At 34.3% G+C, this 19646-nt stretch overlaps 1 protein-coding gene across 4 annotated transcripts in view; it reads left to right on the top strand.

Annotated features, from left to right (window-relative positions):
* The window catches only part of in (protein inturned), a 46087-nt gene extending 28692 nt beyond the window's left edge, over positions 1-17395 (top strand). For 3 of the 4 annotated variants that reach the window (XM_069839307.1, XM_069839305.1, XM_069839304.1), the window contains 10 exons: positions 1640-1689; positions 3055-3156; positions 4242-4384; positions 7608-7718; positions 9926-10143; positions 11683-11777; positions 11947-12133; positions 13225-13367; positions 13451-13582; positions 13723-17395. In XM_069839307.1, coding sequence (XP_069695408.1) covers positions 1640-1689; positions 3055-3156; positions 4242-4384; positions 7608-7718; positions 9926-10143; positions 11683-11777; positions 11947-12133; positions 13225-13367; positions 13451-13562 — 1161 coding nt within the window. In that variant the 3' untranslated portion in view covers positions 13563-13582; positions 13723-17395. The remainder of the gene's footprint in view (positions 1-1639; positions 1690-3054; positions 3157-4241; positions 4385-7607; positions 7719-9925; positions 10144-11682; positions 11778-11946; positions 12134-13224; positions 13368-13450; positions 13583-13722) is intronic. The other variant, XM_069839306.1, reaches the window with a different exon arrangement.
* Positions 17396-19646: the final 2251 nt, after the last annotated feature.

Below are 19646 nucleotides of genomic sequence, written 5' to 3'. Positions count from 1 at the left end.
ATTATTATTATTATTATTATTATTATTATTATTATTATTATTACTTACTTACTGGCTTTTAAGGAACCCGGAGGTTCATTGCTGCCCTCACATAAGCCCGCCATTGGTCCCTATCCTGAGCAAGATTAATCCAGTCTCTATCATCATATCCCACCTCCCTCAAATTCATTTTAATATTATCTTCCCATCTACGTCTCGGCCTCCCCAAAGGTCTTTTCTCCTCTGGCCTCCCAACTAACACTCTATATGCATTTCTGTATTCGCCCATACGTGCTACATGCCCTGCCCATCTCAAACGTCTGGATTTAAGGTTCCTAATTATGTCAGGTGAAGGATATAATGCGTGCAGTTCTGCATTATGTAACTTTCTCCATTCTCCTGTAACTTCATCCCTTTTAGCCCCAAATATTTTCCTAAGAACCTTATTCTCAAAAACCCTCAATCTCTGTTCCTCTCTCAAAGTAGGAGTCCAAGTTTCACAGCCATACAGAACAACCGGTAATATAACAGTTTTATAAATTCTAACTTTCAGATTTTTTGACAGCAGACTAGATGACAAAAGCTTTTCAACCGAATAATAACACGCATTTCCCATATTTATTGTGCGTTTAATTTCCTCCCGAGTGTCATTTATATTTGTTACTGTTGCTCCAAGATATTTGAATTTTTCCACCTCTTCGAAGGATAAATCTCCAACTTTTATAGTTCCATTTCGTACAATATTCTGATCACGAGACACAATCATATACTTAGTCTTTTCGGGATTTACTTCCAACCCTATCTCTTTACTTGCTTCAAGTAGAATTTCCGCGTTTTCCCTAATCGTGTGAGGATTTTCTCCTAACATATTCACGTCATCCACATAGACAAGAAGCTGATGTAACCCGTTCAATTCCAAACCCTCTGTGTTATCCTGAACTTTCCTAATGGCATATTCTAGAGCGAAGTTAAAAAGTAAAGGTGATAGTGCGTCTCCCTGCTTTAGCCCGCAGTGAATTGGAAAAGCATCAGATAGAAACTGGCCTATACGGACTCTGCTGTAAGTTTCACTAAGACACATTTTAATTAATCGAACTAGTTTCTTGGGAATACCAAATTCAATAAGAATATTATATAAAACTTCTCTCTTAACCGAGTCATACGCCTTTTTGAAATCTATGAATAACTAATGTACTGTACCCTTATACTCCCATTTTTTCTCCAATATATGTCGAATACAAAAAATCTGATCAATAGTCGATGTATTACGCCTGAAACCACACTGATGATCCCGAATAATTTCATCTACATATGGAGTTAATCTTCTCAAAAGGATATTCGACAAAATTTTGTACGTCGTCAACAAAAGTGATATTCCTCAAAAGTTACTACAGTTAGTCTTGTCCTCCTTCTTAAAAATAGGTACGATTATGGACTCCTTCAATTGTTCTGGTACAATTTCCTTTTCCCAAATTGCAAGTACAAGTTTATAAATTTCATTAGATAATACGCTTCCACCCTCTTGTATTAATTCTGCTGGAATTCGATCAATACCTGGAGACTTGTACTTTATTATTATTATTATTATTATTATTATTATTATTATTATTATTATTATTATTATTATTATTATTATTACTATTATTTTTTTTTTTTTCAGGGACAAGAAATGTTGGTTGTTTTATTGGAGTCTGGTGGATGTACTGTGAGGTATGTATAGTAGCCTCGTTTAATTATTAGGCAGCGGCATTCCTTTTAAGATTTGTAGGTCTTTATTGCATGCACCGATAATAAAATGAAAATGCGATGTTGTCACGTCTTGTTTGTTGCTGCTATATATTAATATAACATGGAACAAGACACACTGCTAAAATTTGCAACTAAAATTTGGTTTATATATACACTCCACGTGGAGTATTAGAGCGGCCTTCAAAAGACTTGATGACAATGGTCAGCGCGACATAATTAAAATTATTGAAACTACAAAGCTTCCGTCCATACATTCCGCGTGGAGTATTAGAGCGGCCTTCAAAAGACTTGACGACAATGGACAGCGCGACATAATTAAAATTATTGAAACTACAAAGCTTCCATCCTCTTTGACACCGCTAGCCTACTAATTGAACGTGGCTACTTTATAAAGTGTGTCAGATATATTGTTACGAAATTACATGAGTACCCAGTTAGTTGACTTGAGTCAGTTTTTTCTGTCTTCCCAAACATTGATTACTTCAATGTCTTTTATTTGGGAAAGAATGAAAGTTAGTATGTGTAAAACACTGTCTTTCTGCTATATGAAAAAAATTAATTTACAATTTTAAAAAATTATTTACTTTTTTTTTTTTTTTTTTTTTTTTTTTTTTTTTTTTTTTTTTTTTTTTTTTTCCAAAATTCAGTTCACTGTGCACTAATGAAGTGTTTCCCACACAACTCAAAAACTATCCAACATTCTGTGATTAAATTTTTTGTGTGTATTTATGTATGTCATATCTACAGTATGATGCAAGATCACTTCTCTACCGTTCAGATATCAGTATTTTCTTCCAACACAAAATAAAAACAAAATATTATTTATTAAGGAATGTAGTTGAAAGAGCATGATATTGTAAACATGAGTTTCAGCAATAAAATAAAACGGAGAGAACATGAAAAAGTTTATGAGTTATGAGGGAAACGCTTCATCACTGCACAGTAAACTGCCATCATTTTGAATTTTGAAAAAAATACAGTATATAAATAATTAATTTTTTAAAATCAAAATATTTTCTTCATATAGCAGAGGGACAGTGTTTTACATATATCAATTTTCATTATTGTACAAGATACAGTAATGGAGGAAAAAAATTTTGAATATTTCCAAAAATTTTACTGCTGTAAGCTGTACCTAACCCCTTAAGGCTTTTAAGTAGTAAGTCCGGAAAATAAACTATAAACAGGGATATTATGTGCAGCATTGTAGAAGAGCTGAACTGTTGCAGAATGTGTAAAATGTATAATGAGATAGCATGTGTCATCTTTGTGACACTAATTTTTATTCTAGTGTTGTTAATAAGAATGATGTAATTTTTGTTACAGACCTGAAGGATCCACTGGTCCAGATATATGTTACGTCGAACAGGCACAAGATACTTTGGCATTTATTCAGAAGCTAGGCATTCAAACAATTGCCGCAAAATGGTAAATCTCAAACTTTGTGTGTGCTTGTGGGTTTGCGTGCATGCTTAAGTCTATATAGATCCTCGTAATTTATTATTAGATTATTACAGTAAAACTTATTTGATACATTTCGCTCTTACACATTTTATTCTGTGATCCCAGCAAAATTCCTATACTTTCCATGTTAAATCATTTCAGTTACACGTTTTTCATTTATATGTTCTTTTCATTTATTTTAAACCCCAAGAGATACGAAATGTTGCATTGTTTGTACATTCCAAATCAATTTTGCTCGAAATTAGATTTGCTATGAAAATATAAGAGAGCGAAAATTCTTTGTTTAGATGCAGCCCACTTTAAAATTCGTAGCTGCCCATGCTAGCCTCCAACAGTCTTACATCCTAATGACACTATTACTGCTTTAGAAACAGTGAAACATTTTATAACGTACCATGATGGAACAATTACCATAATTTGAATGTACAGTAGCAAACAATCCAAAATAACTGGCTTTTAATATCAGAGCCCATTTAATTTATCAAAATTGTTCCTAATTGTCATTATTTTTGTATGCATGGAGTATGGTTCTTCTGTATAGGCAGCCCTAATTGAGGAAGTTTGTGGAAACTAAAGTCTTTTCTTTATATACATTGTGAAATAAACACATGTTATTAAATGAAGATCAAAAGGGAAGAACAAAGTAAGTCAGTTTCGTAAAATTTTGTGAATTGGAATTTGAAATATGATATACCAGCCAGCTTTGGCTCTAAGCAGTTAAGATTTTCTACAAATTATCGTACATTCTTTAAGAATATGTGTTATGAATTTGAGTACTGTATTATACATAGTCTCAAATATGGCTTAACCGTGAAGTTATAAATTTCTCTTTTGAATTTACTAAATTGACTTAAGTCATTGTCTCCATATTATAGTCTTCAAAAATGCCATTTCAGGTGTTATTAAGTGTAATTCAGTTATACGTTTTCCTTACCTTTGCGTTCTTTGTTCGGATCCTCGTAAAAACGTATAAATAAAGTTTTACTGTACAATTATTTTGTGCCATTATTCGAGTACAGGTGTTACAATTAGTACTCTATTGTTTTCAGGTTAGCATCAGGTCCACGACCACAAGTTGTATCTCCTGAGCTGATCCCTGCGCGTAAAATTTCACCAAGACGAACTGATAATCTTCTTGGCTTTGTCCGATCTGCAGAGTCATCTACACCAACTAAACATGCATCTCAAGGCAGTAAGTTTTCTGTCACGGAAATATTTAAAAATTCAAAGCCATTGTAATTTATTGCACAGGAAAGCAGTATTTTGTTACGACAGTTTTATTGGTCTAGGCCAATTTACTTCTGTCAGCAGCACTGTCAGTCTTGCCTTATAAGCAGAAAAGTGCCATCATGTGACACGTAAAATTATTCTCAATGGAAGCAAGTTAGTCTTTGAATGTCTACATTTCTTTCTGACAAACTGTCATGTTGCTATTATGTTATTTCTGCTGTAATTTAGTGTGGTTGCTGTAAGATTTTTTTTAGAACAAGATAATCCCCTGCAAGGCAAAGTATCGTAAATGCCACTTTTACCGAAAATGAGTTATGGTACTTAGGATAAACTACCCAGCATTGCGCATCAACTATAGAAGTTTCATGATCTCCAAAACTTTTTCCCTCTGATAAGTCGGTTTCAACTTTGACTGTTATATTCACCATCATGTTGGAAAAGTACCGTATCTGTGGCTCCTGTAAAGTTAGCAAAATGGTGCTTATGATGCTCTGCTTTGCAGAGGACTAATTATATATTTGAATCGCTTATTTAAGAAAGGCCCTTTGTCCACAAAATAGGCATTTTCATTTTATTGTATGAATAGAATCCTTATACCAAGGTGCTTCATATAGGCAAGAAAGGCCACACGTCCAACTCATCGTGTGTGTAATATGGGGTTTCGTAATAACTGTTTATTTACGAATGGCCCTATGTCCTGGAGAAAAGACCTTTCATAATTAAACTTCGATTGTAATGGCTCGTGAACGGAAATTCAAAGTATGTAAGAAAACAATCATGAGTCTGTTAGCTGTTGGTGAGAAGAAGATGTGGTTACAAAAACTCATTTTATTGGATAAATCCCCAAAGGACAACAGAGGCAAACAACAGAACCAGAAGACTATTTCAGTCACTACAGTGATGCAAGTAAAAGTTCACATTGCAAGTTTTCCCTCGAAAACAAGTGTTTAGTCTTCCAAGGAAGTACACTACTTTGATGCAGAGTTAGACATTAAAAACTGTATACTCTTTTTAAGGAGAAATATCCAGATTGTTCTGTAAAATATAGTTTTTTCTATAACACTTTTAAAGAGCGTTTTGACTACAGGTTTGGTAGACCGCAGCTAGATACATGCTGTGAATGCGAGGAACTTCAGGTCCGTGTTGAAAGTCCTACTCTTAATGAAACTGCTAAGAGAGTGGCAGAAGGTCAACTAATTGTTCACAAAAGGAAGAGCAATAAATTTTATGCATCACTGAAACAAATGAAGGAATACTGCAAAGATAAAGGTAATGCTTTATGTTTAACTGTTGATTAAATGCAGAATATATATCGGCCCCATATTCCAATCCAGCAGGTGTTTTACTTAGGGCCGCTGACACTGAATGTATTTTCTATTCACAATGTTAAGTCTGGTGAGGCCTACTTTTTGTATATCATGAAGATATTGCAAGAAAAAGAGTAGTGATGTGTGCTCTTTCTTGCTCACATATGTGAGAGAAGAGATGTCTAGCAACATCGATGAGCTGTATATTTACAGTGATAATGCAGCAAAGCAGAACAAAAATCATTCCATGATTTGCTTCTTGATGACACTTGTGGATACGGGTCGCTTTTCAAGAGTTGTGTACAAACTATCAATATGTGGACATTCATACCTGCCAAATAACCGGGATTTTAGCACGGTGAAGAGCAGCCTAAACAAAGTGGATAGACATTATGCAGGCCGAGATTTGATAGAAATTATTGCAAGTGCAAGTCACAAATTTCGTGTAAAACAGGAAAGAGAAAAGTCTTTGCAATATCAACATACTACGACTTAATCTGGACAAAGAAGAAATGGATACATAGAGGCATTACCTTACATTGGAGGATTACAAACCAAGCACTTTCTATTTGCATTTGGAGCTGAAATAGCTTTGCCAAACCAAAAGGCTTACACTGATTGTCAACCAATTACAGAGGCCAAAGTTCGTGACCTGAAATCGCTTTTGTCCGACTTTCCCAAGTACATTCACATATTCATGGCCAAAAAAGCAAAGTAAGAGGCAAGTGCAAGCAACATAGAAGGGAAAGGGTAAAAAAAATAAGGAAACACAGGCCTACATCTCATGTTTACTGCTCATTTTTGTATTAAATGTTTCATTGAAGGATGGAAAAAAGTGTTTATTTAAGAAAGGCCCTTTGTCCAGCCTTTTCAAAAAGCTGTATACTTGACAATTTTGATGACAATAACTGAAAATTTCCTTAACATGTTCCCTTTATTTTATAGTATAACATATCATGTTTTGAGATTTTTTAAAATATTTAGTATTTTCAATAAGCAGTTTTTTTTAATTTCCCACAAAAATATGTTTTTGGACAACGGGCCTTTAATAAATAAATGATTCATTTATCTATAATACATAGGCTACATAAAAACGAAATAATTAAAGTGACAGAATAAAGTCAAGACAGTCATACAGTTACTGCGTTTCATAAAAACACAATTGGGAGAGTTTTTCACCAATATAAAAACAAAGAAGAAAGTGTAATTTAAATTGAGAAGAACTTAATTATATTTGAGCTAGATGTTACTGGTAATGAAAGAATTTTAGGATCAATATTTTTTATAACACAATTAGGGAGAAACTTGTTTTAGGGATAGTCTTGGCCATGTTTTAATGAATTAATATATGGAGAAAAATTCTACAAGTCTTTTCAACTGAACAATGTAACTGAATGAACTTCATGTTATTTCATGGTATATTGTAATCTGTATTTCATGACTGAATAATAGACAGTAATATATGGCCATTAAGATTCTTCCAGACCTTAAATTGTATGATTTAACGTGTGAGGTTGTCTTCAAAATCAAGGCCTTGAAACAAACTCTTATACATTGCAGGATCTGGAAAATAATATCTTACAAACAGTCGAGACTTAATTACGAGTGACAGTTGCAGTATATGTCTTAGAATTTGTACAAGAAGTGTGAGGCATGCATTTGTGAAGATGACAGACATTTCAGCAATACTTGTAATGATAAGCGTGTAGTTTAGTTAATTGGGACATTTGATGACTCATTTTGTAACTGATAGCTGACCTCTCACATCACTAATGATTCATCACTGATCATGATGGGCAAACTGTCAACAGAAGATCCATTATTACTCATTTGGTATTGTTTATATTAATATATTGTCCTGCTGATGCTTCTATTTAGGTGGCAGTTCAGTATCTCATGGTTCTCCAGTCAGCAAGAAGCCTGTGGAAGTAACATCAATATTGAAACGTCGAACTAGCCCAGACAGAGGTTTGGGTTTCGCAGCTTCAGGTAATTGAGTAGTCCTACTTAAATTGATTTCCAGAAACTCCTCTATTAGAGTGTGTTCTTCAAGAAAGAATTTCGTTGGCTTCATCATCATCGTCATCACCACCACCACCACCACCACCACCACCACCACCACCACCATTGCTGCAGCAACAACCACCAATACGTCATCATTTTTACATATGTAGTCAGTGGAATGTGCACTCCTTGAGACAACCCCGCATAGCCCTGAGATATGCGTACCATAGATTGAATACCACTAGTCTAGGACATCATGCTTAAAACTTGCATTACAGAATGCACACTGTTTGAGTCCTATGGAGAGGAAATTTTCTCATGAAAGTTCGGTCAGTGTATGGGACTGGTGCCCACCCAGCATCATGGTGAATTTGGAAATCTACGATAGATAGTGAAATCCAGTTATGAAAACCAGCTACAACAGCTGGGGGGATCATCATGCTAACCACAGAATACCTCCGTTGTGGTTGGATGATCGTTCACCTCTGCTGAGGCATGTGAACGTGACATGAGTCCAGCAGCCAGCTGTTCGTCCTTGGCCCTTCATGGGCTGTTGTGCCACTTATTTAAAAAAAAAATGACAAAGTATTATGATGTTGCAAAAAATCGATTCTGAAATTTTGAGAGAGGTAGGAGTTTTCATCATCACTGAAACTGGAAAAGTGCTTTTTGACATACTGTCTGTCTGCTGTATATGGAAATTTCTCCTAGACTACTGGGATCAAGTTTACACATATTCATTATCAGCAAGTTAATTCAACCAGAAATGATGCATGTGAAATATTACCTTTACGAAAAACAATTAACTTGGCTTTATCTAAAAAAAAACACAAATGGCGATTTATTCTGAAGCACTCCTAATGATTTTTTTCCTTGCAGAATTTTGTTTCTTGCATAAGATAAAGTGATTGGTGAAGTGACGTGAGCAGTATGTTCCAAACTCAACTCATTAGATTAATTCTTATTTATATAAAGTGAAACCTCTCATTTACGGACATGGAAGGAACGTAACAATCTGTCTGCATCTGGAAGATGTCCTTTATTGGGAGGAAGGCTCTCCAATCTGACAGTAAATTTATGATATGCATTATGTATCCCTTCACACATTAAATGTATTACTGTAGTTTAATTCTAAATACATTATACTACATTAAATTCTTTGCAACTTCGAACTACAGTAGGTATGACCGAAAAAGTAAAATACAGTACTGTTCCATGCAATTTTATTCGAGGCTTATAGTTATGCAGTACTGTAATTTACAGTTTTCAACTTAACCTTTACGTTCAGGTGCCATGTCTCTCGAAACAGAACAACTGATTGAAGTGAAGAGAATAATCCTACTAACTCTATCATGTGTCAAATACAATTTCACGATCCCATTAGACAGGTTAAATTTTATGACTTTGTTTATCCACCCGCTTCCAGCTAACAAGGGGTAGCCAGCTGGGCTAGTGGTAGCCTACGAGACCCTTATTGTCTTCTTTCATGTTAAGGAATTTCTGTACAGTTCTCAAAACTAAATTTTCCATTTTTGTAACACATTAGGTCTTGAAATCCAAGTTCTCTCCGCAGTCAGGAGGTAAAGCAAGCTTTAGGACTGTGAAACAGCTGTCCGTGTCCATATCTGAGAGTGTTCGTAAACGAGAGTTAAATTTATCATTATTTCTATATTATTTCAGTTGGGACATAAAAATCTTTCCATATATGAGGTGTGTCCATATCTTGGGGGTGTCCATAAGGAGAGGTTTCACTGTAAACATGTTCCTAATCTAAAACTTCAGACAGAAATTTTAGACATGCTGGCATGAATTACTTTGTAATATGATTAATGTATTATTTATATGGTTTAAATTATATTATTGTACAGAAGAGGCAAAGATTAGCTCATTTCCTACAGTGTGCCACTGAGTCTGTTATGTTTACTTAAGAGCATAACCGTGCACATGTTGTCTCAAACAGTAGGCTAGGAGAGCACAAGTGGTCTGTTTACATTTTCTGGCCATTTCTGAGACTGAGGATACATAGGAAACATAAATAATGATGACAGCAATCTTCCAGAAACATATAGTGATGGCTTGTTAATTGTAATGGCTTGTTTATTTGTTTGATGACCTCTGCATGTAGCATTCTTGGGTTTCAATACCTTCAATCTCTAAAGATAAAGCAGTACTTTAATGTGATGTGTGTCCAGGTTTCTCACTGCAAGGATCAACGTCAGAAGACTCAGCAAGTCAGGCAGCCAGCGTGGTGAGTGAAGTGAGTGATGAGGCTGCCCCCATTCTGGGTCGGCGAGTTGAGCGAGAACGAGGCAGTCATCGTGGAAGTGACACCAGTGCCACTCCTAGCCGACTCACTGACTCACATTCTGACCATTCTGATGACTCAGATTCAGACTGGGAAGCTCAGCATGTAAGTTGCCACTAGAGGTTCTTACTATTTTCTTAGTGTGTATGTTCATATGGTAATAGTTAACCAGTGTACACAATATTCACACAGATCTGTGGACTGTGAGTCTTACAGCATCTGTGATACCTCCCCCTTATTACCCCTCCCCCCCCCCAAAAAAAAAGTGCACTAAAGTTGCTCATACAGGCTCATTCTTTTTTTCTTATCATTAGAGTTTAATTTTGATATAAGTTAAGAAGGATTGGTAAATTTTGCCTGCATCTCCCTCATTCAGAAACTCTTCTCTTTTGACGAGCAATAAGAAGGTATATTTCAAATAAAAGGAATAAATGCTTTAATAGTTCAATGGAATAGTGGGGAAAATAATGTGCATATATATATATATATTTTATATGCAGTATGTAAATCCTACTTGTCTGTGGTGTAATAATCATGATGAAGATCTGGAACACATTCTTCTACACTGTCCATCCATAAACCACAAAAGAAGTAAATTAAAATCATCAGTACCAGTTGCAGAAGACACAGCCCTGCAGTATATATTGACTACACCACAACTCTGGCTACTAGCAACAGGCATCTATAATGAACACCGATCAAAATACCCCTCATTCCTCGTGAAAAACAACAACTGAATAGACTACAGTGGACTTTATGTTGTCAGCAAACAGCTGGATACATTAAGAAGATTGATTGATGTTATATATGTAAATGTTACAACAACAACAACAATAATAATAATAATAATAATAATAATAATAATAATAAATATTTATCTATCCATCTGTTTATTTATTTATCTACTCTATTTATTTATTTATTTATCTGATTTATCTATTTATTCGTTCGTTTGTCCATCCATCCATCCATCCATTCATCCATCAGAACTTCTTCAAATCAGAGGCTGCCATTAGACAAAGCATACAAAAGAAAATAAGTAACAAACAGACAGTGAAAGTTAACAGAATAAGAAACGTACAAACAATGAAAGCTAACAATAAAAAGAAAAGTGATGATAGTAGTGATGATGATGATGATGATGATGATGATGATGATGATGATGATGATGATGATCGATCTTCTTAATGTATCCAGCTGTTTGCTGACAACATAAAGTCCACTGTAGTCTATTCAGTTATTGTTTTCACGAGAAATGAGGGGTATTTTGATCGGAGTTCATTATAGATGCCTGTTGCTAGTAGCCAGAGTTGGGGTGTAGTCAATATATACTGCAGGGCTGTGTCTTCTGCAACTGGTACGGATGATTTTAATTTACTTCTTTTGTGGTTTATGGATGGACAGTATATAAGAATGTGTTCCAATATCTTCATCATGATTATTACACCACAGACAAGTAGGATTATCAGAAATGTGATGATACAAAAATTGAATAGTCAATTCTTTCAGTATCATTCATTTACTGCTTTACTAATAAGAAGTGTCAGGATGACTGTCACTAAAATGCATCACATTAAAGCACTACATTTGTTTCCGTCAGTATCAAACAGCAATTTAATTCTATTTTTTTTTTTTCCTTTACAGAATCAGAATCATCAGAGAAGCCTGAACAGCACATTTGACTTGTCTGATATGACGCAGTCTTTACTCAATGATGTGAGTGATATTTTACCGTCCAAGTAAGTATATTAAGCCCTGTGATTTGGCATATTTTGTCAGTTGCTGTCAGCTTTGAAATTTATTTATGTTGAGAACAATTTAGAAACCGCGTTACAACTTAAAGTAATCCTGTTACTTCCTTGAAATAGTGAGAAATTGTACTCACACATCACAACATTTATATTGCAGATTAACTGCAGGTGATGAAAATATTTTGTTTCACTATGTGCATCTCGACTTCACTGAGGGAATCTTGCTGTGCCCACCAGTTAACAGAGAACAAGTACAGTCTGAGAAATTACAAGAGATTCTTCATCACTTCAGACGTAGCTGTCAAGTAATACATGATCTCCTACATAATGCTGTTCGCTTTAAGGTAAAGTTTGCTTATTTGATTACTATAATTTCATTTTATAACTTTCCAAAGTTACTCTTTTTCTGCTGTATCAAATGTCTTGATATAATCAATAAATAGTAGATGGATTTCACAATTACATTACCTCCTTTTTTCTATAATCCGTTTTAATATATATCAGACATAGTCCCTTCTTCTCTGAAACCTGTTTGTTCTCTAATAGGTTTCTTTCTTTTATTTTTTCAGCCTTTCAGTTATAATTTTCGAATAAATTTTATATGGATTACATAACAAACTTGTTCCTCTATAACTATTACATTTTTTTCTACATCCTTTCTTAAAAATAGGTAGAATCAAGGTTTTTTTCATTCTATAAATGTTTTTGATTGATCCCAACATTGAATCAATATGTCTAATACTCTATACTTTGCTTCTTTTGGAGCGTATTTGAACAATTGTGTGTTCAAATTGTCTATTCTTGGGGATTTTCCGTTTTTATATTCTTGTAAGAGTTCAGTTCACTCTTCAAAATCTATATTGTTTTTGTCTGAATTAAACCTTTCTTCCAATTCTTGATGAAATCGTGTGCTGTGTCATAGAGTTTTAAAATATGTCAATCATTGTCTCGTTGTGATTATTTTAATGTCTGTTACATCTTTTTCTGTCTTATTCAAGTGTTTCTTAATTTTTTAGGCTAAAATTTGTCTATCACAGATATCAGGCACTAAAAATGCGACGAATATGTGATGAAATACGATAAATTTGCGCCATACTGTATTTCATCACATAATCATTGCATTTTTAGTGCCTTTTTTTCCGAGTTAAATTATATGGTGTGACCATTACGTGAAGAATGAATCTCTGGGATGCTGGAACTGTAACGTGAATAATACCTTAAACAATAAAAATTACTGTGGTATTATTGAATTAAAAACACTTTTTTTTAATTGACTAAAAACATTCACGGTATTGTTCACATGCACTTGTAAATCTGATACTCTGTAGTGTGTCTTTTTTTCTCCTCTATTCATTTTTTCCTTTGTGATGGAAAGAATTATGAAATTTAATATGATATAATTATATTATTTTTATTGTGTATTATTTTATTTTAGAGGCTTATGGGCCAAGAGATCTCCAAATCACTAATTAACAAGTCTTTAATTGCTATTAAAGAGCATGGAGTTCTCTTTGAATGTTCACCATGTGATGGGGAGTCCAACAAGAAATCTACGCCACTTACTTATTGGGTTGTTGGGTGAGTTCAAGATTACAGTATAGTAATAATTTGTATGTAAAAATAAAACATAAAATACAGTATGGAATACTTCTTCATTGCAGGCGGTTATTTTTTACCCCCCATCCTAGAGAGGTGTATGTGTGCTACCATGACTCTGCTCCACAAAACATGGTTGAAATTGCATTCAGACTTGGTCTCAGTGCATCAGGATAGCTTAATAGAATTACTGTAAGGTTTGTATAACCCATAATGTATGTATTGTTCATTTTAATCATAGTAGTAAGAACATAGATGTCTAAATTTGCAGAAAATCAGAAGAATTGATAAAGTTGTGCTTTTTATTCAAATGTAAGTCTTCCATCTTTCATTTCAGATCAGCAGAAATTTATGCAATTGGACAGAAGGACAAAAATAATTATGGATTCAAGAATTGAAAAAGAAGTATTGTAGGTCAATTTCCTACTTATTTCTTTAATGAATCGTCATTTGGAAGACTTGTGGTGTTATTAATATGATGGTTTACAATTTGTAGGACATCTAGCTTCAGAAAGCAGCAACCAAGGACAAAAAAAGATTTTGTTAGGAAATAAAGATTTAACATTCCGTCCTCTTTTACTGTGATATGCACAGTTTTAATCTCCACAAACGTAACAGTTGGAGTGGTAAAATTTGTACAATTATAGAAGATGTTTCTAAACTTACGTTACATGTTTATTAAGAAGGTAGAAGGTAATAACAATATTTTTTGGTAGACAATATGTCTGCTTTTGCGTCTTTCTTTGCAATGCTACAGGTTGTAATGTTGTAAAGTGCCTTTTTGTAGGCAACCAACCATTAAAATTAGTTCAGATCTTTATTCATTATGAAAGGTACAGTACAACCCTGATAAGACGCTGTTCAAGGGACCGGGTGTAAACTGTGTATTAGGCGGGTATACTAATTTTGACTTATATACAGTATCTATTTAGCATTTTTCTTTATTGAAATACATGATTCATGAAAGATAATATAGTATTACTCCATTATGTAATTACTGTACTCTACGTCAAAGACATTTACATTATGTACTGTACTTAATTCTTTCGGAAAAAAAGTTATTTATAGTTGTTTGCCGTGTGTGTGTTCTCCAAGTCCTCATGTTTACCACACTTCAGTTTCCTGTGATTATATCCTCCCAACGTCGTCGCAACTGTAGTGATTGAGTCGCGATTTTTTATTATCATTCTTAATATCGATGATAGAATTCCTAATGGATCTGAGTAAGAGTACTGTTCTCATCGTACTTTCGTAAGATTTCCAATTTTTCCAACACAGAAAGCGCTTTTTGTTTAATACTCATTGTCATTGTAATCACATTCACAGACACTTCAATACACTAAAGGACAACAAACTGCCCAGCAAAAATTTCCAAAATTTATTACGGCCGAGTGAGGAATGCTGTTTGAGAGAGAGGGTTAGCAAGAGGGTGGGGTATTGTAACTGTATGTAGGCTTTAAGTGCCCAGGTAAGGAGTCGAATAAGAGAGTGTAACAAGAGGGTGGGATATTCTAAGGTATGAAGTATGAAGGTTTAAATGTGCAGGTAAAGGGTCGAATACCAATACTTTTCAGGTTAATGGCACCAGTAAGTTCAGTGGCCAAAATGTTTCATTGCTGTTACAGTACATTGCTGAAAATTACATCGAAAATATTCCACAAAGACAGCGTATTATGCGGGACTTGAGCGCAACAAATGGGGTATTTTATAAAGGCGTTATACAGTGGAACCTCTATTATCTGTGGTTATGAAGGGGATGGACTGAATGGTTAATCGGAAAGATCGAATAATCCGTACTACAAAATATTTTCATGGATTAAGAGGATAATAATTTCGTAATTTGAAACTTCTACTACACTGCAGCCACTGGTGTCTTCATACTACACACTACACTATATAATATACTGGTTATAACTAATGAAAACATAAAAACATTGAAATACAGTAATACGTAGCACTTTATTCTTGTTTCATTTTACTAAATCGCGCACATTTCTACTGCCAATCTCATATTCTTATGCGAGATAAGCCACGGTTTTTCCCTTCCAAACCGCTAACACGTTTTCTTTTAACATTTTGCACAGAGTGATTAATTTATGCACGAGTTTTCAATTGTGTGGAAGTTCTTGGAGTCATTTCTTTGAAAAGAGCTAGTGACTATTTTACAAGTTGTGAAAAACACCCCCTCCTAAAAGTACGTGTTTCTACTACCGGTAATGGTAGCATTCCTATTACATACTATGTAACGGTAAAGACTGGTAATGACCTCTGTAGAAAAAATGCATACTGATATAAATACTGTACTTCGTATTTTTTCTGCAAAAAAAAAAAAAAACCAAGAGAAAGACAGTCGGATAATCCACCAATCGGTTAATAGGGTGACGGATAATCGAGGTTCTACTGTATATGAAAAGTGCAGGGACCGGAAAAAAAAAACGTATTACATGGGATAGCATAATAAGCGGGCGCATCTTATCGAGGTTTCACTGTATATAAATTGGCCACCTCCCTGGCATGACTAGCAGATTGATTTCTGAAGTCATTCAAGAATGCTGTGAATGGTATTGACATGATATTATCATTTCGTGAAAGTAGATTGTCTTTAGTTGTTCTGAGTGATGTACTTTCTAGTGGCTTGTCTCTAAACTCAAGTATCATGAGTTTCAGTCGAGAACAATTAGTTTTTCGGACGAAAATATATAAAGCAGTAAAATTCTTTTCCCACGAGAGAAACAAAGCTGGAGGCCCTTATGCCATAGTTTGTGACATGCAGGGTGCGAATTAATGGGAGGGATGGGGGGGGGGGGGGGATTTCCTCCCTGTTGGAAAGTTATCTCCTTCTCGTAAATTCATATTAACATCCCTGCCAGGGACCACTTCTATCCTCTCTCACAAAATTGTTTTAATACGAGTATACATTGTACTTTATAAAGTATAAAGAAAGTAAAGAAAATAATATTGATGTATTATCATCACATGAGGTATTTTATGGCCTGCCTGTAATCCTGTAGTGACATAGAGATAGATACACGTCACCCCTGATCACATACAACAGATTGATCATCTTAATGCTCTTTCAAGACAACTTTTATCATTTTCACTATACTGTCATCTAGCGACTGCAAAAGAAGTCACGTTATAACCCTGATGGAATTACATGGAGTAATAGTATGCAGCAATACTTCTATCTAGCGGTAATTACCAAAAAATCATTTTTGACAATGGAGATCCTGATGATTGTTCTCTTTTATATGTTCTCTGTAGAAATTTGATTCGATCAAATGTAACTTTTCGTTTTAGAAAGGAATTTTACAATGTTAAGTTTGTTGGGATCAAGTTTCTGCACATTTAAAGGACAAAACTGAAATTATTTCAATCATTTGTTATCATAATACACTGCTCTGTTAAATTGACTGAGCATGTTGGGAATTCAATCAATGGCTTTCGGAATTTGTATTATATGTCTTTCTCGTGTTAAATATTACTGTACCTGGTTAACCTGTTTCAGTCAGTTATTGACCTTCAGAATTCGTTGTTGCTGGTCTTAGCGCCTTTTCTTTTGTTTCCTGTGGGGATGTGTTTGTGTAGTGTAATGTGGAGTCAAAGAGTGTATGTGTTCAAATTGAGTTGTGTGCTGTATTATTTAACACGAAAAAAACATATAATACATATTCCGAAGTGATATAGTGTTAAAAGTTGTGTAATTAAGATGTATAATGGCGTTCCCAAAACACGTTATGAAATGTTTCATATAAAACAGTTTTTATCTCGAAAAGGAAGGAAAAACGAGCAAAATTCTATTAAAATTTTTTGTTTGAAAATTACCCATTGAAATTAATGACATTACTTACTGTATATGTGATCAGGGACACCACTTAATGAAAATCATTTGGTATGATTACACCCTCTACTGTGTAAGCCTATAAGATAGGACATCGAAATACTAATCACAGAGAGGTAGGTGTGTGTGTGTGTGTGTGTGTGTGTGTGCGTGCGTGCGTGCGTGCGCGTGCGCGCGCGTGTTTTTTTTTTTTTTTTCCTGTTGGCTGCAAGAAAATACATGTACATGCCTATATGTATTTACTTAGAAAGTGCTTATTAATCTGAATTAATTATAGAAGAAGCTATTTGATAAAATTGTTCTTGTTCTTTTTTTTATTTTTTTACTTTATTATTGTGCTAAGTACAAGATGCAGCAGAGAAATCGAATGATTTTCAAATGGAAATAACTCAGTAGTTATGTATATTAGAACAACTCTATTACTGCCAAAAAAACTCTCTATGTTTGCCATCTTGTTGACATACATTTAGATTGATACTTAAAATATATTTTGTTGCTGAGTAGTGCCTTTAGTTGTATGACTATATACTGTATTTTGTAGAATTTTTACAAATACACTTTTTAACATACATTTAGACTTTTTTTTATAAAATACAAGAAAGTACCTTTTCTTTGGTATAGAGAACGATTTTGCTTAGTTATATGACTTTAACAATAACATCATCTTCAAATGGATAAATATTTGTAATTTGAGGTAAGTGGTAAGCTAATCCTCTAAACTAAGTGAACTTCTTAGAGAAAAGGGATTTATGTTACGCAATCACAGTGAAACAATATGTAATATGCGGGGTATTGGGAATGATTATTTATTTATGTAAAAAAATTATTTGTTGAAAGATTCATTATTATTTTGTAAAGACGTCTTTTTTTTTCGTGATGCAACAGGCCATGCCGGCCTCACGTCCACAGTTCTCAGCAGAGGTGAACGATCATCCAACCAGTATGAATGTATCATGTGGTCAACACAACGATCCTTCCAGTGATTGTAGCTGCTTTTTTCGAAACTGAATTTTGCTACCTAGCATAGCTTCTCAAATTCATCATAATGCTGGGTGGGCACCAGTCCCATACACTGGTCGAAATTTCTTGAGAAATTCCTTCTTCATGAGTTCTTGAACCAGTGCTCATTTTGTAATGCAAATCCAGGCATGACCACAATGCTACAGTGTGGACAGAAAGTCGCTGAATAAAGAGGATATTGCATAATGTGCGTAAGAGATAAGATTTGAAAAATGTAAGTTGCGTGACATTATTATTATTATTATTATTATTATTATTATTATTATTATTATTATATATTTTTTTATATATTTCTTAAAATTTATGAAAGGCGATGGGAAAATCTCAGTAATTAAAGTAATGTGTCAAGTGAATCCCATACACTAGATGAACCTAACCAATAAATGTGTATGAAATCATATTAAATCAGTGTGCTTAGGCCAGTGATGTGATATTTTAGAAAATAAGTTACAAGTTTTTTTTTTTTTTTTTTAAATACAAAAATACCGGTATTTAACCATAATATGTAGAATAATCTTAAGTTGAACTTTTATAGATAAGGGAAGACAGAGTATTTACCGAACATAAAAAGTACTTATACTAATACATTTTATTACTCCACGTGTGCATGTGTGATTTCTGATAGACTTGGTGAATGGTCTGCTCTTCTGTGGCTTCCTGCAAGATATCACATGGATCAACGATTTGCATTCCAATGTCTTCATCAGATCTTCTTACGGTTGAAGGCCAGCTGTCATTTTCTAATTTTAGATTTTTCATGATGATCAGTTACGAAGTTAAACTGTTTGTAAGTGCTTCCTTTTACATTTGTTATTTGTATATTACGGAGTATTTGCATATGATTGGGGTTTGGTATTAGGATTTTTTGCAGCACATGGTAACAGTCTAATAAATTTGGTCAGTACGGTCATTGAAATGCATGTTTTGGGTTTTACTTGGTTATTTAATGACTCTGTATCAACTACGAGGTTATTTCTGTTTTGAATTACAGTAGTCCAAATTATGGCGTTCAGTGAGAGAGAACAATGTTATTGGTGCTGAGATTTCTTGTCTGGCGTGTTATTGGTACTGTAGATTGCAAAGTTTTGTTGTGGACCCAAATCACTCCAGAAAACGGAAATAAATTCAGCAGGTACATGGAAATGATAGGAAAGAAATGGGCTACAGTTTTTCCAGGCATAACAGACAATATGGTACCAGTATTTTTTTAACTTCGTTATTTAACGACGCTGTATAAACTACTAGGATTTGATATTTGGTGAGGTGAGGCCGAGGATTCGCCATAGATTACCTGATATTCGTTTGCCTTACGGTTGGGGAAACCTCGGAAAAACCCAACCAGTTAGCCCAAGCGGGAATCGAACTCGCGCCCAAGCACAACTCTGGATCAGCAGGCAAGC

This window comes from Periplaneta americana, chromosome 11 (assembly GCF_040183065.1).
Source record: "Periplaneta americana isolate PAMFEO1 chromosome 11, P.americana_PAMFEO1_priV1, whole genome shotgun sequence".
NCBI lineage: Eukaryota > Metazoa > Arthropoda > Insecta > Blattodea > Blattidae > Periplaneta > Periplaneta americana.
The sequence above is the reverse complement of the archived record's forward strand: the minus strand, read 5'-3'. Positions and strand labels throughout refer to the sequence as shown.